Source organism: Boleophthalmus pectinirostris, unplaced genomic scaffold (genome assembly GCF_026225935.1).
Source record: "Boleophthalmus pectinirostris isolate CB_2022bp ecotype Guang Dong unplaced genomic scaffold, ASM2622593v1 HiC_scaffold_8, whole genome shotgun sequence".
Classification (NCBI taxonomy): domain Eukaryota; kingdom Metazoa; phylum Chordata; class Actinopteri; order Gobiiformes; family Gobiidae; genus Boleophthalmus; species Boleophthalmus pectinirostris.
Genome location: NW_026571515.1, coordinates 28197897 through 28220730, shown reverse-complemented (window position 1 = coordinate 28220730; position 22834 = coordinate 28197897). Strand labels below are relative to the sequence as shown.

The window sequence follows — 22834 nt, the reverse complement described above, 5'->3', positions numbered from 1 at the left end:
GTGCAAGTGGAAGCATGTGCTCAGTTGGGTTGTGAGTGCACTGTGCATATACAGGCAATGACTTATGCCAAGAAACCGGTATCACATCCATCAGTCAGTCTTTTTCACTGTCTACGCACCTTAAATGCTCAAACATAATGCATATAATCTCAAATGCTTTCTACAGTGACACAATAGAGTGTTGAAAGTGTACCGCGCAGACATGTTTTCTTTAATGGCTGCCTTTTTTCAGCTCGTGCAGTTAGCATCGATTTTCAGCATTAACAAAAGAAAATGAGAACAGTAGCTTATTTGTTGCAAACAAACCATAAAATATACTGTGAGCCGAAGCTTGGCCACTCCCATTTCTCAACTGCCTGCAATAAGGTGGACTTTTTAGCACTTTAATAATGTATAACAATAAATAGTATCTGCCATGGTAGTAAATTGTCCTCTCCATGTTTATCTCCATGGTAACCTCTAATAAGTCAGAATAAGCAGAATAAATTAATGTAATATCCACATCTTCAGGAAGCTGCAACATGGAAATATATTTTGAGTTATGGAAGATCACTTAGAAATGTAACGTTGATTATAATTGCTCATTATTCTGTTTTTTTATGTAAATAGCAGCTAGATTATGCCACTAATTACTCATATATTGATATTTTTTTAATCTTAGAAAGGGTCTTGTAATGTGCAATCCAATATCATGGTGGTTGCAGATCTTCTCACCCCAAATATATAATTAAACAAGCACAGTAGAATTCACTGCAGTCTAAGGTAAATTCATGTGGTGATGAAAGATGTGCAGAGAGTAAGATTGTCAAAAATGGTTTTATTGAAAGCGTCTTCTTATGAACTCATGGTTTTGCATAATAAAAAAGTAGAAACAAATGTATTGAATCCCTGAGCTGTTATATATGTCCATATAGGAATAAGTATCTGCAGTGAAATACATCTCCTCTGTTTTAAGCGAGGAGATGAGTTTCTCAGATGGGTGTCTAAAAAACTGTGTATGTTTTTACACAAAAACTGTGCACCAACTGCTGCCAAATGTCTTAGTCCTGAAGCGCAGCTTGCATCACTTTCACCTTGTTCTTTCTTTCCTTTCTTTCTTTTGTATTTACAGGTATGAGTGCGCGTGGCTCCGGTGGGTGTATCCTGGAAATCTCTCCCCTCTCTCTGCTCCTCACCATTGCGATATCAACAGTCAGGTCAACGTCATGACACTGCAAGAGACTTTACCTTTCACAGATTTTCAGTATTTTTCTTTTCTAAGTTTTCCAAAGTGGACTATTCTACTTTTGAGTTCCGGTTTTTGCAGTGTTAGTTGTTGTATACGGTATGAGAGGCAGCACAACGGCACACTTTGCTGTCAGATTTCAGATTTTGCTTATTTTAAATTTCTTGTTTTATTGCCAGGCGGGAATACAATGGCCCATTTTGACTCTAGAAAGTTACAGATGCCTTACTTCCATTCATGTGCCAAAGTAGTCTCAGCCTTCTGGTTGTTCTTGCTAAAATAGCCACACGAATCCTTAAAATCTTCTCTCCCTATTAGCTGTTCTTTGCTTTGTATTTTGATATAGTACCAGTTTTCTTCAGTGCTCATTCGGCTGTGCCTTTGGACAGATCCACAGAAACATAGTGCAGCCGTCCGGTCTTTATGTGCGGCGCTAAAAGCTGCTCGTGTCCCCGATGAAAGTCATAAAACAGCCCACAGCGCAGTGTCGGACATTTACCTCCTGATCATTTTGTGCTGAAGAGCTAAATGCACCTCTAGGGCTGCTTAAACTTTAAAGCATTTTGTAGTGGGGACCAATGATGAGTTTAAATCTTGCTCCAAAATGCTAAAATATTGCAGATTCTAATCAAATTTATTGGATGACAAAATTCATTTCATTTTGTCTGACATTGGTCTCTGATGCAAGAGAAATGTTTTGCTTTTGTAAGTCTTCAACAGGTGCGCTATGAATAACATCCAAAAGGTGCATGAAATCCATTTTGTCCAAACGATGTGTGCAAGGCCACTTGCCAAAATACTTTAGTTTCTCCTCAATGCTTTTCGGAACTCCACTGTCATAAAATATCTGAGTAATATCAGGGCTAGCTCAAGGTCCCCCCATGGCCATTTTGTGCAACTTTCCAATGCAGAGCTATGTTTAGTTTCGTATATAGCAGGTACAGAATCAGCCTTTACATTAAAATGAGACGTCTTCAGATCCTATGAGACATGTAGCTAGTCTTGTCTGTACTGAACTGTCTCTTTTTGAGCAGATGTCATAACGCTTTTCATTTGGCTGACAGAAAACTAACACAGGTGTCATCATTTTAACTACAGTATATGTATGTGAAAGCTTTTAGAACATTATACCTGTAATTGGTGGATAGAAAATAACATAATTGCAGCCCTGTCTCAAACATAGACAGGTAATAAATGGACATAAATTGTCTACTAAAAATAACAAAAACGGGTGAATAAGGTAAACACTCAGATACACATTGAAAACCTGAGAGCAGAATGAAGTGTGCTGTAGCGTGGCAGAGGTTTATAATCGTGGAAAAACAGATTTATTTACAAATACAGTGAAACTAAAAACAACAGCATGATATATTGTACAGAAGCTACTACAACTTCCATTACTATAAGACATCTAGTACAGTGAGAGTACAGAAAAACATCTAATGAAAACAAATGCTGTATTTTACTGTAAAGAATAGATAGGAGTGCACTGTTTTAATGGCAAGCAAAGAAAAAAATCCCCAAATATTCATACTAGAGATATAGCCAATACAAAAACAAATCATTACTTTTATAACAGCTGTGCTCAGAATGCTGAAATATGACAGAAATTTACCAACAACCAGAGATATACCTGAAGATGCAGTATGTAATGTTCTTGTTAGAGGGTTGACCACGTGCTTGTCCCCATGGAGATGTTATTGATTTGCCTGGAATGTTCCACAGTGTGGCATTAATCCTATATTTCTATCTAGCTATATGTCATGTAAATGTAATGCTCAGAAATACCTTGATAACATGCATTCTTACTGTAAGTGGGCTCGCCTCTCCACAGAGCAGACCCTTAAGCTTGGCCTGTTGACATCACTTGCAAAACAATAAAATTTCCATGTAGACAAACAGGTGGTGTACCCTGCACCAGCAATGTTACTTCAACCAAAGTCATATTTTAACATTTAACAAAAATATTTACTTCAATTTGAAAAAACAAAATTGTAACATGCGCCTCTTTGGGTGTTATCCATCACAACTGTACAAGCTCCATTTTGGATTTGATGACCCTGGTAAAGCGTGAAAGTTGTGTTTACTCATTTGTCACGTTTAAAGATAATACTATTGTTTCATGGACAAATGGATGTAATAGTTTCGCTGCAGTGCTTTGTATATCCATCTGGGCAGCTTGCAGAAATTCAACCATCTCTATTGTCGTCTCCGAGACTCACTGAGGGTTTAAATAGTGCTGCCAACTGTGCCAGGCTGGTAAAGGAAAGTACCCACCAGCTTGGACATTATCTGGCAACATGTCCACTCATCTGTGTGTGAATACTTAATGAAGCTGTTCTTTGTTGTTGTTTTATTTGCTATGCTATACATACAATGGGCTGCACACTATTAGATAAACAGTTACAGTATCTGAAAACTGTGTTGTGATGGTGATAAGGATTGGCAATACTTAGCCAGAATTAAAGGATTCAGAGCAGTTCTAAATCAGGACAAAACTGTGGAAAAACTAGTACTTGAATAGGAATAAAGTTTAGTAATAGCCTTTTTTAACTGTTGACAGAAAATTCAGTACAGTTATATAGTGAGTGTAGATCTTTACTAGGTTTAAAGTTTTGTTTTTGAAACATTTTACCTCTATGAATTCAGCATATTTTGAAGATAGTTGTCATTGTCACAGAAAAAAGTTATTGACCAATAAGAAAAACGAATGTTCTCTGGAGATATGCTGCAACGTAAAACAAAAAATAATAATGAAAAAATTTGTAAAATATAAGGCAAGAAAAGGCATGCAAAAATAAGCTTTTAGATATAAATTACTTCCATCGTGCACAATTCACAAAAAGACTTAATGACTTGTAAAATGTCCTAATATTATTACTGATGAATACTTTTTGAAGTCTTTGTTACTATGAAATGGAAAACTGAGAAATTTAAATAAATGTTCACCAGGTCTAAATCAGGCTAATTTACAGTTTTAATTAATGTAAAAGCCTAACCTTTTAGCAACATCACAATACTAATTCATATACTGTATGTTATTGTGCAACCCAGATATTGTATGTGGCCTTTTTTTTCTAGATTTGCAAACTTTTCACTGCTCAGGTTGGCAGTCCCACTGTACCACACAGAGCTCTATTTACCAGTTGGACTTGACCCTGGGCGAATTCGATGCTCTGATTTAGCGAACATTAAAGCATCTTAAATTAGAGCTAGCCTGGAGGGTGTCCATAGAAAAGGGCATTGGATTGATAGTAGATAGATATACCAGGATTTAGGGCAATCCCGTTCACAGAGCAATGGGACATTTCAAGGATTTGTGTGTTTGCGTTTAGAGTCATTATTACTGTCTCTTCGGCAAGGCCAGTTTTTAAGTTTAGAAAAAGGAATGTAGTTCTTAAACCATTTGTACTTCACTGCGGTTCAGGGCTTCGGGCAGCTAGGAAGCACTCAAAAACTTGAGATAAAAAAAAAAAAAAAACTTGCTCAGAAAGAGAGGTTGAAATGTCGATGCACCACAGATTGCAAAGAATCTAATTAAAAAATACTCGGGAGGCCAGTCAGCACCTTGCAAGATTAACTTTGTATTCAATGTGAAGTTTTTCCAAGCATCCTCTTTTAATTAGGTGTCCCAAACGCTGGCTTTGAATCCTTGTCGTTTTGTGGCTTAACTTGTCTTATGTTTGTCTCAAAATGTCTCCAATGTTTACACTGATAAATGCATCTTCTGGACAGACTTCTTGATATAAGTTTATCAATGGTACAAAGTAGATGCAACACTTTTGTTCAGTAATGTATTGTAAAGCTGTTTTGCTTTTTTAAATGAAATTGTTCCTAATTGTTTTTACATTTTGCATAAAGGTCAAGTGTTGCTTTCAAATGTTGAATTTACAAGTCAGTATTGGCTCATTGAAAAGCCAGGCGCTCTCTCCCCTTTGTGCACAGGATCCATGCATACTGTATGTGCACTGTTGTGATTTGAGGCAGCACCACCGACAGTGAGGCCAAATCAATGTGTCCTACTTTTCAATTGTTATTCGCACTCAAACACAATCTGGAAGAAATCAACATGCAGCCAGGACTCAACAGCTGCTATCTCTCCACACGGCCTTCTGGTGCAGCGACACACTCTACCTGTTACAAGGTAGTAGTCGTATTTTTGTCCTTTTTATAAGCCTTTCCAATGTTCTTGCTGTTTTCCAGATTTGATCAAAATAGTGTAAGGGTTACCCAAAAGATGATATCAGCACCATCGGATTTTGCTGTGCTGTAGACCTTCCATGAACACTTTATATTGGTGGAGAATCATGACAAAGGTGTGTGCACCGGTTGTGGCAGGTGATTACAAGGCGCAACCTGAGGAGATCAGGCGTTTTGAAGATGCTATGGCCACAAGTGAAAGCAGTGAAGAGACAAAGTTTGATCACTATAGTTATTATATGGCAGTGTTCTCTCTTATCCATTATCTTAGGTCAACACCGATACTGTTGCAGGTTTAATAACAATGCTAGGACAACAGCTATTTTCAGATTCTTTAGAACTATGATTTTAAATGACAAAAACTGTAAATCAGCACGTAAATCAGCCAGGTCCTCTTAGCTTTGAGCTTGTACACATTTAGCCCAACAAACGTCCAAGTGGAAATTGGAAAGTCTGCAGCATGGGGAATCAGATGGTCATCTAAAATCAGACATGTGGGTGACAACACTTGACCTTTCTGTTGTAACAGTATTTTTGACCTGACCGTGATCTCTGTGAGATCGAGGAAACATTTTCACATTGAAAAGTGTCATCAGCTGATCTTGAGCCGTTGGAGCCGTGCATGTATGATATTGTTTTGTGCATTTGTGTTTTCTAAACGAACAACTTAATAAAAACAACTCACTGAGGGGTGCTTCCTCTCCTGGAGTCTTTCTGAATTATGCTTTGCACCTTGTCATTTTCAGCTTCAGCAGACTTTACTGTCTTTTACTGCCTGAAAGAATGAGTGGCGCCTCGGGGCACCATCAAAGCTATAAAATGCATAACATTATGAATAAGCATATAAATGAGAGTAAATGGCAGAAATAATATCCTTTACAGTGGTTAAAAAATACATCTAGCAAATTTGAGAGTTTTATTACAGATTAAAGGTTTATTCAAATGCAGTGGGTTTTGACACCAAGTTGGCAGTGACGCAAAGACATACTCAATACAAACAATGATTATCGCCACTGAACCTGTTTTATTAGGTTATTATGGGACGCTGCTGAAGTTGAGACAGTTCCTACTAAAAACAGCAGAATGACATGGAAAGCTACTGTGAAATATTGATCGAGGCAGTGTTGCAGAGATGCTTTTAAGATAATAAGAGGGAGAGGACCCTGCGAAGAGATCAATAGCAGAGGGAAGTGAAGAAAAGCTGGGTTTCTCTTTGCACACCACAGATCATCCATAATGAGTTGGTGTGTCAGTACTCTAAAGGCAAAGGCTACTCACTGCTTAACCACCTTATGGGCTATTGTAAAGATTGAGCAGTATATATAGGTTAGAATATATATTTCAGTTTATCTCATATTATTGCAGTAATATCTAAATCAAACCCGGTATTGGAAATCTTAAGACAGTTGTAGTTTATTCAGTTTTCAATTTCCAGTAGATTATTTTTCACCTGTGAAGAAGCTGCATTCAACAATACTTTGTAAAAATCAACACTGCCCCCTAATGTCAGCACTTGGAAAATGCATCAGTGGTTTTGGTAAAGGAGTCGATAAACAGGGAAAGATAGAGCTGTGTCTGCAGTCTCCAAGCATTCAGTGGGTGCAGTGACAAATGCAGTTTGGTCATTTAATCGAAAGCCACAAGACTGTTTGATGAATAAACATTGCTGAGTTCATGACATGTTACAAGTTGTCACCTGCTCAAAGGCTGAGCAGATTAAGATGAATTATGCATGACAGTTGAAAGTATGCATTTACTTAATCCTCTTTGACAATCAGGAAACTAACTGCCAATAAAAACATTAGGTCTATATACTAGGACAGGTTATCTACCAGTTTTTGCTTTAATCCCATACAATCTTGATTTTTCTAATGCAATTTCAGTCTCACATTTTCTTATGTCTTACCCATGTATTATTTGGATTTTGTGTTATTTTATTTTAATAAGACTATTGAAATATTCATGGTATTAGGACAATTTGCCCCCAAATATCTGACAAATAATATAATTTGGATGGTATGAGTACTCTTTCAATTAAGTATGTAATTGTCAAACTGATAAGAACCACTTTCTCTCTCTATGGGGAATCTGTAGTGTTGCAAGACAAAGTTCAAGAACAGCAGGAGAATGGAAATATGTATATATGTAATATATCGAAACTGAAAATGAGTCGCTATTAACTACAGTACTATAAATACTTTGAATAGAGTTAAGATAAAAAAAAAAAAACTGCTTGCAAGTAGAGTAAAAATTCAAAGCTTCAAAACTGTGGCCATGGTTTTTATACAATACTCCATATGAACAGAATAAATAGCAAGCAATATGAATTCAGTGCATTGTACCGGTGGTGATTCACATAATTATACAGTACTGCACATGATGAATTACTTTAGATTACTACAGCATGAAACACAGTAAGGCTCTTGTTGTGTTGCTGTTCCCCTCCCCGCAGCACGGTGACGCACTTGTCGCATTCTCTACAAAGTCTACGTAGAGACAGTCTCGCCTGCTTCCGGTGCTTCACATGTACACATCAGGCGCATTACACACACTATTTTCAAGCTTATGATGGATTCTTCTAAAAATAAAGATGCCTCCAATTCTGGGGGGCAAGACAGCAGTTCGGACACAACAGAGGATGACAAACCCGAGCTGTGTCCCGGATTTAAAGACGCGGATGCGTTTGTTAAAGTAAGTTTGGACCTTGCATGCTAGCAACTAAATCGGCCAACGTGGGTTACCCCCTCCTCCTTATGCCACTCAGAATCAGTTCATATTTATTATTTACTTAATATCTTTGTCGGTTGCAGCAATTATGACAATGCATATGTTTATTATCATTAATGTATAGAGGCCTGTGTTATCTCTATACTGATGATGATATTTGCTTGTCATGACTATCTACTCTACAACAATACAGCAAAACAAGCACAGGGTTGTTTGCCGTAGTATTATTCCAGCGTTGGTACTTTGTTGGTACCAACTCAAATAATCTTGTATTCATATTGTATCGATTTAAACTAAAGTACACCTTGTGATTTGTTTATTTGTGTTGTCTTTATTTGTATATGTTTATTTACAGATTTTTAAGTCAATGGTAAATGTTTGTTTTCTTTTTTGGCATTTCGTCATTGTTGTCCCTGTTCAGTGCTCAAAAGAAAGCACTTCACTTGCTGTATCAACAACATCATTTTGCAAATTCCTAGTCTTCATATTTGATCTTACATCTGTCTGTTCTGCAGTATGGACTGGGGGCCGTGTTGTCAGCCACCAAAGCCTCTGCTGGCCTGCCTCAAGCCGGAGATGAGTTTGATTTCTATCGGAGCTTTCCTGGATTTCAAGAGTTCTGTGAAAGTCAAGGAGATAAGCTTCTGATTTGGTGAGATTATACTTCACACATATAGGGATTTCTTTTAAAGGCATAAAGAGGATGTCTTATCATTGTTTAAACATCTGCAGCAGCACCGTATAGGTACAAGCTGGATATGATGTATGCAGTAGGAGTAGTCACAAATTATGCAGAGCGTGGTCTGATATACGAATATTTGACAGGACAATTCCATGAGTGCAGAAACTAATCTGCTTGTTTTTTTAATGTTAGGGTGTGATGCTGTACAATTTCTGATCAAGCATAATCTAAAAAAATAACTTTTCTGGAAATTGTTTGATTTTTTTTTTACGTAAAAGGCTTATTTAGTTTTGGAACTAGCTTTAGACTGATAAGAACCTGGGTATAATTTTTTTCAACAATCTTACACATTATCACAGATTCAGATGTGCCATGTGCTGAGAATGGCTTTGATACCATCACTAATTTAGTTTTATGTTTTGTAGTTTGGTGAAAAACATGTAATTATATCTTTTTGTGTAAACTTTAGCATAATGTGATTTAAATCTAGTAAATCATCTCATTCACATCACACCGGTCTTTTGTGAGTAGACAAGTACTTAATGGCTAAATAATTGTTAGTTGGTTAGTAATTAGGTGTATTAAGAGTATCCATTTGTAGTAGAGTATGATACACAATATAACTATTCAATTAATTTTTTTTTTTAAGCATGAGCCAGATTATGCAACATCACGGCTGCAGATCGCACTTGAGGGACCGCAGTAAGCTGACTGGGCTAGAGGAGAGGTTTGATCTGGTTGTGGATTCAAATGATGTCATCCTCGAACGAGTGGTATGAGCGGTATGCTTTTGTCAATAAACCATGTAGGAGGAGACGAGAGGGAAAACTGCTGTATTTGATTTCAGGGCATGCTCCTTGATGAAGCTGATGGGGTGAACAGAAGCCAGCAGCCTGTCATGCCCGCAGGATTTCAGCCTCCTAAGATTGTGGTCTCTAGTTGGAATCGCAAGGTTGGCTAATTAACCTCTTAGCTCTGATACAGCAGATGCCTCTCTCTGATTTCTCTGTATTCAAGTTGAAACATTATGTCCCAGTCTTTTAGCACTTTAAAGTAAAAGACCATTACTTAAAGTCTAATATTGCTGAAAGATATTTTTTGTTGTTTTCCAGGGCTCAAGTTCTGGCAGCCGCTCTGAGACATTTAAACTTCTACATGCCAAGAATGTAGCAAGGCCACAGCTGAAATTTAAAGAGAAGGTCGACAACAGCAACACACCATTTATCCCCAAGATCTTTATTAAACCCAATGCAATTAAGCCTCTTCCATCCTGTAAGAGTTACTGGTATTTCCACTTTAAACATTTGTACTGCCATATAACACTAATATTATTTGTTTATACATCGTCTTAAACAGATTTCAGTAACAAACAAATCCGCAAAGAAAGGCCAGAGGACCTGGATGTCCCGGCTGCACTGGCCGATTTCATTCACCAGCAACGAACTCGGGAGCATGTGGATGACATGTAATACTAAATCTGCCTTTTTTGTGTTTACATTTTATTTTGTACAATACACATAATGCTTTATACTTTGTAGGTTTGCTCATCCTTATCAATTTGAAATTGATCATCTTACAATAACAGACAGTCTGTTATTAAAGCCAGAGCCTCAGGTAAGACTGATAATCAAATTCCAATATTCATAGCTATTGTTCTTGGCATTGAAACAATTAATTATTTTGAAGATGTACAAAGAATTGTCAGAGACAAAATTAACTTATATTGACACCTTGGAAGAATTGGTTACATTGAATGAGAAGCTCTGCAAACAGAATGAATTTGCCGTGGATCTTGAGGTAGGTGTAATCCCATATCCAAACATTAGACATTTATCTTATTTTTGCTGAGATGTGTCTTGTCTATCACAGCACCATTCCTACAGAAGCTTTTTGGGCATCACATGTCTGATGCAGATTTCCACTAGAGAAGAGGACTTCATCATAGATACACTAGAGCTGCGCAGTGAGATGTACATCCTCAATGAATCCTTCACAGATCCTGCCATTGTCAAGGTAAATGTCGCACAGCTTTGTACTGTAATCCGTGAATTTTGGAGACTTTGAGGAAGTCATATGCCTTAAAGTTGCTAATGTTTTCGACATGCATTGCTAAGAATAACTAAAGCTCTTGGCAGCTGCTGATATTTCTGGTGTGGTCTTTTGGTCTCAGATAATTAAACCAAGGATTACGTCTGACATATTGGTTCACACAATTAAGCTGTGTCACTGCATTCGCCAACTTGAGAGATTATAGTGGTTTTAAAATAACCTCAGGGAGAATATATTATAATAATATTAAAGAGAAAGGGGCTCAGACTACATAATGAGTTCACAATCTCGTTCCAAATCCTCTAAGTGGTGCTGATAAAATCAGAGAGAAACTGACCAAGTGCTGGTTCTGCATTGTACATTGCGAAAAGTTTGCGCAACTTTTACTTGTTGCCTCATCTGTAATTGGCTTTATATTCGATGGAGTTAGCAGGTGCCCCATGGTGTGTGTGGGTGGTCCATGACTCACTATGTGGGCCACCTGCGAAAATATGTGGGCTTCATCTTGTCAGACAGACATGAGCTGTGAAAATGCTTGTTTAAGAAAGATTAATAATACGGTATAAATACATAACTTAATGATAATGATTAATAAAATGCATTAATGCACAGTTGGATGTGTCCATCTTTTGACAGGTTTTTCATGGTGCAGACTCAGACATAGAGTGGCTGCAGAGAGACTTTGGCTTATACATTGTCAACCTGTTTGACACACATCAGGCCAGCCGTGCTCTAAACCTGGCCCGACATTCATTAGACCATCTCCTCAAGCACTACTGCAATGTGGATGCGGACAAGCGCTACCAACTCGCTGACTGGAGAATTCGGTATAGAAAACTATTTCAGAAGTATTTGAATAGACAATTTTCTCTACAGTTTACAGTATTCTCCCTATTCTCTATGACTTTACTATATATATTTTTTGAATGATTATGGTACAGTTGATTATGATAGTGGTCTGTATCCCTGTCCAAACAATTCTAATCTTTCTCTCAGTATGTAGTAAAAAATAAAACATCCTTTACCCGGTGCCTTGCAGTCCGTTGCCTGAGGAGATGGTACAGTACGCTCGCTCAGACACCCACTATCTGCTCTACATCTACGACCGCATGAGGGCTCAACTGTTGGACTTCAACCACGGGCAGCTGGGACTTTTACAGAGCGTTTGGAACAAGAGCAAAGACATCTCCCTCAAGGTATCCCACAAAGATCCACATATAAACTGAACTGGCTTACCTATCTGCTATTGGTTGTTAAAAAGCGTTTTTATTGTGATCTTCAAGACACTTGTCATCTTTATCTTTTCCCCTTGTTCCTTATAGAAATACATCAAGCCTATTTACACGGAGGACTCATATTTGGAGGTGCAGAGGAAGCAGAAAAAGTCTTATAACACACAGCAGCTCGCTGCCTTCAGATTACTGTTTGCCTGGAGGGACAAGCTGGCCAGGCAGGAAGATGAAAGCACAGGGTAGGCTGCTTGGAAATGGACAGACTCACTGTTTGGGGAAACCTGCAGGAGATGTTTGTCTATTTTTAGTTGGTGCTCTGCCATATTTCTTCAGCCCACATGCTGTGACACTTCTTATACAGTTTGTTCTACCACATTATATTTTCATTTTTATGTCTGATTAGATATGTCCTGCCCACGCACATGATGAACAAGATATCAGAGGAGCTGCCAAAGTATGTCCTATACATTCATTCATTTCCTTTAACAAAGTGTATAAGGACCTTATGTTTTTTGGGGTTTTTTTTCTTTTCTTTAGAGAGCCACAGGGAATCATTGCTTGTTGTAACCCTGTACCCCCATTGGTCAGACAGCAGGTCAATGAACTGCATTTATTAGTACAACAGGCCAGAGAAATGCCTCTCCTTAAGGTAAAAAGCAATGTGCATCAAAATGTTTAAATGCATGGATATTAGTAGGCTAAACTTTTTCTTCCAATGCAGGCCGAAATTGCAGCTCAAAAAAAAAAAGGACTTACGCCTGTGAAAAAGGTTTGTTAAACTGTAGTAAATTGTGTTCATATTGTTGTTGTTTCTTGGTACTAATGTGATCTTCTGTGCTTTTAGCCAGAGGTTACTTTGTTTGGTCCACATGATACATCACGTGTCTCTGAAAGTGACATCCCCCAGTTTTTATCTCATGGTGGGTTTGACACAATAAATATCATGTTTTGGTTTCCTGAACTCACAATTTTGATTTTCTTCCAAGAAATGCCAGTTAAACAAGGAACTCTTTTTTCTGAAGAGATGGACTTGGATATTGACGTAAATAAACTAAGGAGTCTAATGGCAAAGCCTAAAATCACCATATTTGAGGTCTGAAAAGATCAGAAATACATTTGAATAAATTGTGTATAGATGCCACTGAATCTCAAAAAGTTAAATGTATTTGTTTTACAGGAGGTGGTAACTAAGAAAGCTGAAGATTCACTTTCTGGGACTCAAATGAAAGCCAGGCGTATCATAGAGTCATTTGAAAATCCTTTTCGAATGGTAACAAGAGCACTATTCACTTTGAATATAAAAAATATTTTAAAATTAACATGATTAATATCATTTATTTTTTAGTATTTACCTTCAGATGTGCATGTCAACAAAAATGCAAAGTTTGACCCAAACTCCAAAATATTTGAGGTAGATGGGTATATTTCAGGTATCTGGTTAAGTGTTTAGTTTAGAATTATATTAAATGTTTGCTGCTTTTATAGATTAGTAAACGCTGGAAGCTGCAGAGTATAGAGCAACAACAGAAAGAACTGGAGGCTAAGAAAAAAGCCAAGGAAGAGGCAAGAAAAGTGACAGGTAAGGAGCTTAAAACCCACATTTGTATGCAACTTGGATACGTACCAAAATAATACGACGAAATGTCAGTGCCCATGTAATTCGATAATGTCTCTACAGAGGAAAGAAAGAAAGCTAAAAAGAGCTACCAGGAATCTCTGCAGGATGTAGCCACTGTGCGCCAGCAAGCAGCAGTGAGTAATGCACCCTCTCGTCTTTACTTTTCAATTTCCCATCTCAAATAGGCCTCTCAGTCTTTGACAGCTTTATTTATGCCCCTGTTGGGAAAGTAGATGCTCACAAAAAGCACGAGTCATACTCACCCCAGAGCCTGGCGCGTGCTTTTTCCAATCACACTTTATTAACCATTTGAACCCTCTCTTACACCACCTGTTTGGTTAGCATCTCTTAGTATAAAAATAGAGACAAAAATTTTGCTTCCAGGCTTTAGAAACGGCTTGCTTGTGGCCTTTTCACATTTATATTTGTCACATGGCGTGCCTAAGGGAGGGATCGGCATGGGACCAATGCATTAGTGACATGTTCTCCACTCATCATATGCTCAGTGCTTTTCTTTTGCTCCTGGGATGCCATAGTAGCTCCCCCAAAAGCCCACTTCCTGTTAGAGCTATCTCAATGGGGTTTAGCCTGGCACTATCCCGCTTGGTTAGTCATATGCTGTTTATTCACCATATGGCACCTCGTTTTAGTGTCTCAATTCACTCACAGAAAAGCCTTTTCTTTGACCACAGTGAAGAGAATGTCTTCCCTATTTTTCTTTTGACTTGGAACAGCTTGAGCCTTGAGCCGTGAATCACTTGAGGTACAATAACTATGTGAACAACAGCAGGCTACCAGTTTGATGTCGGTCTAGGTGAAAAGTTAGCTTCAAAACAGTCCTTTTAGAGAAAACATCTTTAGATATGTGTTGGCAAAGTCTGGATGAATGCATCACAGTGCTGGCAGCGAAACTGAAAGTGGTGCTCGTCTTTCTGCCAACTCCAGACAAATATTGGCTGAGCGGACTCACTGTCAGTTTCAGCCGACACTCTAGTACTGAGGTTTTAAAGCCAATTTATTTTGATAAATGTGTACAATGGTTGTTCGCAATGAAAAGGTTGGTATTAAACCACATTCCTTATTGTCTTAAAGCTGGTGTACTCAAGCATTTTCTGAAGAAAAACAAACTTATTTAATTTCTTTCTCTATAGAGAATTGTAAAAAGCAACATGTTCACAAAATCAAACTGAAGGTGCACTTCATAATTTTTCTTTTTAGGGGTTGACCACATGCTTGTCCATATGGAGATTCTAGTGCTTCTTGGTGTTTTTAATAAAAATTAAAAAAAAGAAACACGCATTCTTGCTCTCAGTGGGCACGTCTCACCTCAGATCTGACCTGAAACTTGGCTTGGTTACATCACTTGTTTGTCTCCATGGAGATGGATAAGTTTAATGCTACACTGTGATGGTAATGCCATGTCTATGATGACAAGTAGGAGACGGACCCACCCCAGGAAAAGTTATAATAGACATTAATATTAAATCTTATCATCACGCAAATCCTGAATTGGCTGGAGTGAATTTACTCTGGATTGTCTAATCCTGCTTCACTTTGCTCTCTGAAAGTTGTTGTAAAACTGAATGTGCCTGCAAAAACATGCAGGCAAATGTGCTGTCATTTATTTTTATGTGTTGTTGTGTAATTTAGAAATTTTTACTCTTGTTAACATTACATTTGCTAACTAACAAACCTCTACATATGTCATATGTGGAGCGTGATAATCTTAACTAAAATTACAAAACTAGAATAGAGTAGGCAAGATTTTTAGTAAAATCTTAAATAAAATTGTATGTAACTCTGTTAGAGAATGAGTTTCCTAACCTGTCATATGCATTTTAAAAGAGATTTGGTAGGGCAGTAGCAAATTAAGAATTTGAAGGCTTATACTTTTTAAATTCTTTCTGTATTTTGGTTTGTATAATCTGCTACAGTCTAGTATTTTTTTCACTCTTCCTTGCTTTACAGTTTTCATTTGTGAGTTGTCACAGTCAAAAGCTTTAGTCTGGGGATTTTCCTAAACAAGCCATATTGCCTGCAACAGATGGTTGCGAAATTAGAGTTTAAATATCGGTGGATTTATAATTTTATGCACTATTAAAATTTCAAGTGAATTCATTCTCTCATAATCATTCATATGGTAGATGCAGCTGTGCCATATGTTGATAGCAGGTGTCAAGGGACCATCATCCTCTTTGGTAAATATATGATGTCCAATTAAAGTATTTGAGTCACTTCATCTACTCTTATGTCATTCGCATGTTCTGAGGTCCTGGAATCTGTCCTAAAATTGAAGATGTAATGATAATAGAAATAATATAAAATTGATATGTTCTTAAAAAACTTAACCCAAATTGGTTGTTATATAAATTATTTTCTGTTCTATCAGGAATCTGGAAAAGCAGTTGGTAAGAAGAGAGACAGGGTCCCTAGTGAAGGTGGAGAGTCTACTCCCAAACCCACTAAAAAAACAAAGCCTCCGCAGCCAGAGGCTGCATCAGCAGACACCTTTACCCCATTCGACTACAGCCAGTCACAGCTCAAAGTGTTTTCTAGTGGTATGTATGGATTTGCCTGCCAGTAATCTGTTTTATCACACAATAACTGATGTTTAAATGCACCATTGTATAGGGGCAAAAGCAAAAGACAGCACACAGTTTGATCCATACAGACAAGGACATGACTCTAAGAAAAAGGTAATTACTAGCACATTTATTTGTAAAGACAGTTATTTCATCCAATTCATTCAGTTATTATTACATAACTTCTTATCAACAGTTTTCTAAGGGACCAAAATCAAACCCTGGTGCTGGGAATCGAAGTATGTCCTACATGGCTGCAAAATCAAATAGGTAAAAATATGAGCTCATGAACACAATGCTTTGAATACAAGATGTTAACTAAAACTTTTGCTCTTGTTCCACAGAGGATTCAGACACAACTGGCCCAAAAGATAAAACTTTATTTTCCTATGTTATGTTCTGTTTTATAGTTTCCTCTTGATACAGTAATATTTTTTGGTTTAATGTAATTCAGTCAGTGGGCTATTTAAAGAATACTTTTCTAAACACATTTTTGCCCTTGGCAAAAATTATTAAAGTGTTTGGGTTTTTTTAGAGGAAAAAGCAGTCATTGGTATGTGTTTTAATACATACACATTTTATGTAATGCAAATCTCACACAAAAAGATCTTTTTTTCTCCCATTGCCATTTATCTGTAAGTGCTTCATTTAAGTTTTATTATTATTCATTTCTTGTACAATTAATATATATTTTATATATTTAGACTAGCATAAAAACAGTCTAGATCAGTATTTCCCAACCACGGGTATGCACTTGGTCAGGATATATTTGGAAAGATTTCAGATTTTATGCAATTGCAATTTCAATATAAAATTTTTTTGTAGGGCATGTTTCTGTTTTTAGTATCATTAAACAAGAAAATGTAGAATGTGTGATTAAACAAATATTCAAATAGACTGAATTCATTATACAGAACTGTATGCGTACGTTCAGCCACCAGGAGGCAGAAACACACCTCGTAGCCTCTGTGCTTCAGTACAGTGGTGAAGAAGACAGACGAGACACCGCTCTATGCGCATGCGTCGCGCTCACGGTGCCACATTGGCTTTACGCGTCAGTGCAGCTAGTGGCGATTTTAGCGTCATGGACAACATCAAGGAAGGTTGGTTCACCGAGACAAGCACGCTGTGGCCGGGACAAGCCATGAGTCTTCAGGTGGAAGAGGTCCTGCACAACAAGAAGTCCAAATTTCAAGATGTGCTGGTTTTTAAGAGGTGACTACTCTCAACTTTGCTGCAGTGCTAGCTTCTTAGCCATCCGGAGTTCATCAGGCTGATACGTAAACATCACCATATGATGTCGAAGTCATTGCAAATGGAGTGATTACCATCAGTAGATTATTCATTTCAACCTTAATTAGATTTTGGATTATTTTTATAACTTCCTGTCTGTACTGGAAGTGCCTACCCCCATGTGTTGTGCAACTTGACAGTTTGTGAAGAAGCAGCATGCTTTTGGATCAAATATCTGACCAGGCAGTCGGCAAATATACTGTATTTGTTAGTTATAATATATGTGGTAACACAAAAAATATCGTGGTTAAATGCCTTAATTTCATTATCAGTTTGTTTATCTAATCCCCCCGTGACAAAAGATCATGTCTTCTCAAATCTTATTGATTTTAAGGTAATGGTGGTTCTCTTACCCAGCAGGTGGTTAACACGTGTCTGGCCCACAGGTTACAGTAATGCCTCTGGATTGAGTCAGTATTTGGCAGGATAAAGCAGCAGCTGCTCCTTGTTTCACCCCACTGCTAGTCTTTAAACTGTACCAGTCACTTTATGTACTGAAGCTTGTAATAGAATTAATTTGAATTTGTTGCCAAATGCACTGTATTGCAGTCAATGTGGATAAATAATGGTAATAAACATATCACTTGTAGCCTATGTCTTTAGTAGGCCTAGTCTTTATTATTGAAACCAGATAAACCAGTTAGTCCAAGTTGGTTTTATTTTAACTGTAATATATCTGTGCTTTTGACAGTTTTATGTTTAGAATATAGTAATGCAGGCTAATTCAGGCATGTTTTGTTTGATATCTCTACAGTATAGCTAATAACTGGTTAACTCTGATTTTGCAGTAAAACATACGGGAATGTCTTGGTGTTGGATGGAGTGATTCAATGCACAGAACGAGATGAGTTTGCTTATCAGGAAATGATGGCAAACCTTGCAATCTGTAGTCACTCCAATCCTGAGAAGGTATACGTATAATTGTTTACAATTGTTCAATTAAAGCTGTGCTTTATAACTTTGTTCTGCATGGTCCCAATTTGACAGGTGCTGATTATTGGTGGAGGAGATGGTGGCGTGCTTAGAGAGGTGGTCAAACATCCACTAGTTCAAAAGGTTGTTCAGTGTGAGATCGATGAGGTAATGTTTTCAGTATCTTTATATGTCTCACTTTTCACTGTGGGGCATCTGAGAAATAAACTATTATCTCTTGTACAGGACGTCATAAATGTATCCAAAAAATACCTCCCGGGAATGGCCAAAGGTTTTTTCAGCCCAAAGCTGACCCTCCATGTCGGTGATGGCTTTGAATTCATGAAGCAAAATCAGGATGCATTTGATATCATTATAACAGACTCATCAGATCCTGTTGGTGAGTTTTAAGACTTGGATTTGCTCCTCTGCACAAAGTCTGTGTACACTTTATGGTGAACCATGTATTTATCCACAATGTTGTTTCAGGCCCTGCGGAGAGTCTGTTCAAAGAATCATACTATCAGCTGATGAAGACCGCATTAAGGCCAAATGGGATTCTTTGCTGTCAGGGTAAAAACTTCTAATCAGTAATAAATCTTTTTGTTACCACAATGACATCAGACTCCACTTCCCGATCTTGTCTCTTAGTGTGTATCTTTTCCAAATGGACCAATGCCAGAAAATGGAACAGATATTAAAATGGCCTGTCTCTTGTATCATTCCACAGGAGAGTGCCAGTGGCTCCATTTACAGCTGATAAAGGACATGCAAACCTTTTGTAAGTCCTTATTCCCAGTAGTGGACTATGCCTACTGCACCATTCCCACTTACCCCGGTGGGCAAATTGGATTCATGTGCTGCAGTAAAAACCCTGTGAGTCTTTTAGCTGATGCACCACTAAATGCCTGACATTATACTAGTAGCTTACATGTGTCATTAAGAGTCATCACTTCTTCTTTTATTTAGGAAACAAATTTCCGTGTGCCACTGAAAGAGCTGTCCAAAGATGATATTGAAAGTATGAATCTTAAATATTACAACACAGAAATCCACAAAGCTTCATTCATCCTGCCAGAGTTTGCAAGGAAGGTAAACATGACTATATATATATATAGACAAATTGTACTGATAAAAATTAATCCACTCTGACTTATAAATCATTTTTTGTCAGGTTTTGAATGATGCATGACCACTGCACCCAGACCCAGAGGCATCTGCACGTCAAAGTTCAGCACTCGCATGAGAGGTCTCTGAATTATACAGAGGAAATATGTCTTTTGTACAGGGAGATCTTTTCAGTCTTTCACTGTTACCAGTCTGTTTCATTCAAACTGTTTACTTTTTTTATTCTGTCAACTTGATCAAACTAGTGAAGGGGCGATGTATAACCATGAAATCTGACCTCAGACTAAAACTAGTGTTCCCTTTATCAGTGTCATTGTAACCACACAGTTTGTACAGTGTATGCAGTATATATATATACATGTATTGCTTTTTATTATTAATGTAACAAATTTACCTCCTCCTTTACTGTATCATCAGCCATACCTGTTTAACTCATCCTTGCTCATGAACCTTATAGTGCCTCATAAACCTGTGGCTAAAAGGTTGTCCTATTCTGAGCAGACAGGGAAATGGTTAAGAATTATTACAGCATTTTAAGATGTGTTATCCAGCAAATAGATATATTGATGGGATTATGCAACTGTAACTTGAGACACTGTCTGGCCATATGTGCACCAGGTGTGAGACTAGTATCAATGTAACACAAAGGTTAATCATTGCAGTTGATGTAATATGAGTTATTGTAGTAAAACATTTGGATGTTTGATGCTAATGAGCTATGAAACTTTTTTTTTTTAATAATTATGTTAACAAATTCGTATAATCAGTGCACCTGGACATTTTTTCATGGTCTATCCTGAATGCTTTAAAAAGTTATCCTCAAGTTAAGAATTGTACTCTTTGTGCAGTGCTATATAAATAAAATGGGTAAATTAGTAATATTCATAAATTAGTAGTATTATGTTTAGTATGGTTCCAATGATTTTTTTTTTAAATATATACTGCAATGCCAATATTTTACCAAAAGATGGCACCATTCAACACTTCGTGCAGTGTGTGCAAGGTGAGTTGACTCTAAAGTAGCAGATGAAATCTATTTTAACATAAATAATTCTCCATCTTTGAGAACTCTCCTGTTCGTTTTTTTTTGTCATGCTGAAAGTGCGCATGTTAATGATCATCAACTGAGACTTTAAGCAAGCTCTCAATTTTTTTATTTTTTTATGAAAAACATAACTAACTTATCATTGTAATATACTGAACAGATACATCCTGTTCAACTTTGACAATATGGTTTAGTTTGTTTTTTTATTCTGAGATATGGCTCCTTTAAGAGACTTTTTCCAGTTAAGATCAGAGCAGATGACTAGAACAGTTTGCTCATCTGTACATTCTGATCTGACCATTCCGTACCGTCGGGACAGTTGGTTTTCTCATACATAGCAGCAAAAAACGCTTCCAGCTGACTTTAAAACTTGCACTAATTACCATACTTTCTCTCATGGGCTAAAACAATGTCTTCTGAGCAGCAGGCATATCAACATTAGACTTCTTCAAACATTTACACATTCTGACTGATTGTATTATAGATGTATTGGGTAGACCTAAAAGTGTTGTCTTTGACTTATGACATTTGTCTTGATGGTCATGTTGTTGATGAATTGTATTTTCGAGGATAAAAATACTGATGAATTTGGTAAATGTTCATTTTAGAGGATATTGATGACAATGAAATTGAGTATTTTTAGAAGAAAATTTTTAATTTGAAATCTTATATTTATGGAAATTAGAATGAATTGAATTTGATTGCTTTAAATGTTTATTGATGTATTGGATAGTGGTTATCTTAAGGAGACACTGTTAATGATGAAATGTTGTTAGAGTTGGTGTAATGTAAATTGTTTCTTTAATGTATTTTATACCTGCCCAAGGACTGCAGATGCAAAGTATCTTGTTGCAAAATCTGGAACAGAGCATTTTTTCTCTCTGAGAATAATATTTTCTGTGCAATGTCCTTGCTTTAAATAAATAAATAAAATAACATTTTTAATAATTTGCCAATTATGGACAGAGTTTCAGGACAGGTATCCTCCTGCAGAAATCTGATATTTTCTGCAAAAACTCTAGGTAACTTTTAAGTCTTGTTTTTTCAACACACCCATAGGCTTCACACTAAAATCATGATATATAGATGTTTGAAATGTCTGCTAATCTTTGGTTTGGCCCCAGGTTTTCTAACATGAAGAGGTCGACTACACATCCAAGATTCGGACGCACATGGAGCCAATCCATTTGAGGATGACCTTCCATCAGCCCTGTTTGCCGCAGGTAGGTGTTCTCAAGAGTTGAGTGACAGGCAGAAGTCTGCCTAATATAAATAATAATACTAGGGCTATAGCCTGTCGCACTCCCTCACTGGCAGACTAAACATTAGCCTATCCAAATTCACTATGACCATTTCTTTTGTCCATCAATGTTCCAAGTAGCCTAGCATTGAAATGAGGGCTGAGAATTGTTTACTTTTTAAAAACATTAATAGTCTGTGCTAGACATGTCAAACTCAGGCCCAAGGGCCAAATTTGGCCCGCAATATAAATATATTTGGCCCGCAAGATCAGATCAAATATGTATTAGAGCTACCCTGCCGTCTACAGATAAATTATAGAGACAATGTTCATTTAAAATGTTGTTATTATTTTATATTATTGGCCCACGACTTAGTCCCAGTTTTGAATTTTGGCCCTCTGTGAATTTGAGTTTGACACCCCTGGTCTAGTCCTACTAGATTCTAGACTTGTACAGATCTTTGTATGGCCATGTAACCTATAACCTGTATTAGGTCTGCTATGTTGTTTCATAACAAAAACACAAATATACAACAGTGTTGTGCTATTATTATACTAATTACTTACTAAACTTCAATTCAAAATGAGAGGAAAATGTTGAAATGTTTTCAAGTGATTCTAAGCTTTTGAATTGACAGACAGTCTTGAAGAGTAACTTTAGAGCAGCCATGTTTAATTCAATAGCAGCTGTAACAAAGCGGAGGTATTTTAACTGAAGCTACAGTCATCTCGAGTGATCTCAAAGGAGGATTTAATGTACGATTCAAAATCATGTGTTTCTTCTAATAAGATAACTAAAATGAGTTACAGTATTCTTCAAACATGGACAACAAATTACAGTTTATCTCTTTTATCTGTGTGACTGTTGCTTTGAAGTCCACAATAATGGGCTCTATTTGGG

The 22834-nt window shown here is 37.1% G+C and overlaps 3 protein-coding genes across 3 annotated transcripts in view; all 3 read left to right on the top strand.

Annotated features, from left to right (window-relative positions):
* Positions 1–4822, top strand: part of LOC110164994 (contactin-3-like) — a 68527-nt gene extending 63705 nt beyond the window's left edge. The window contains exons 22-23 of the mRNA XM_055166030.1: positions 1112–1136; positions 4786–4822. Of these exons, the coding sequence (XP_055022005.1) occupies positions 1112–1136; positions 4786–4822 (62 nt within the window). The remainder of the gene's footprint in view (positions 1–1111; positions 1137–4785) is intronic.
* Positions 4823–7945: 3123 nt separating this feature from the next.
* exosc10 (exosome component 10) lies at positions 7946–17184 on the top strand. Its single transcript, XM_020929808.2, has 25 exons — positions 7946–8116; positions 8668–8804; positions 9484–9607; positions 9682–9786; positions 9947–10106; positions 10191–10299; positions 10373–10448; positions 10521–10631; positions 10704–10847; positions 11520–11710; positions 11923–12079; positions 12206–12354; positions 12519–12569; positions 12653–12764; positions 12837–12884; positions 12960–13035; positions 13102–13208; positions 13293–13385; positions 13461–13526; positions 13601–13694; positions 13794–13867; positions 16123–16291; positions 16365–16429; positions 16512–16585; positions 16660–17184. Exons 1-25 carry the CDS (start codon positions 7991–7993, stop codon positions 16688–16690), a joined length of 2649 nt encoding a protein of 882 aa, XP_020785467.2. The 5' UTR covers positions 7946–7990; the 3' UTR covers positions 16691–17184.
* A 7-nt stretch (positions 17185–17191) lies between these two features.
* On the top strand, positions 17192–20537 carry srm (spermidine synthase). Its single transcript, XM_020929873.2, has 8 exons — positions 17192–17530; positions 18397–18517; positions 18596–18688; positions 18767–18920; positions 19010–19093; positions 19251–19396; positions 19490–19612; positions 19695–20537. The coding sequence occupies exons 1-8, from the start codon at positions 17328–17330 to the stop codon at positions 19710–19712; spliced, it is 942 nt and encodes a 313-aa protein (XP_020785532.2). The 5' UTR covers positions 17192–17327; the 3' UTR covers positions 19713–20537.
* The last annotated feature ends 2297 nt before the right edge of the window (positions 20538–22834 follow it).

Bases quoted from the DNA above. Each gene is read 5' to 3' on its own strand.
- exosc10 (XM_020929808.2), top strand. From the start codon at position 7,991: ATGATGGATTCTTCTAAAAATAAAGATGCCTCCAATTCTGGGGGGCAA. The intron at 11,711-11,922 runs GTATAGAAAACT...GGTGCCTTGCAG, and splicing joins CTCGCTGACTGGAGAATTCG to TCCGTTGCCTGAGGAGATGG. The intron at 16,292-16,364 runs GTATGTATGGAT...ACCATTGTATAG, and splicing joins GCTCAAAGTGTTTTCTAGTG to GGGCAAAAGCAAAAGACAGC.
- srm (XM_020929873.2), top strand. From the start codon at position 17,328: ATGCGCATGCGTCGCGCTCACGGTGCCACATTGGCTTTACGCGTCAGT. The intron at 18,921-19,009 runs GTGAGTTTTAAG...ATGTTGTTTCAG, and splicing joins AGACTCATCAGATCCTGTTG to GCCCTGCGGAGAGTCTGTTC. The intron at 19,094-19,250 runs GTAAAAACTTCT...ATCATTCCACAG, and splicing joins TGGGATTCTTTGCTGTCAGG to GAGAGTGCCAGTGGCTCCAT.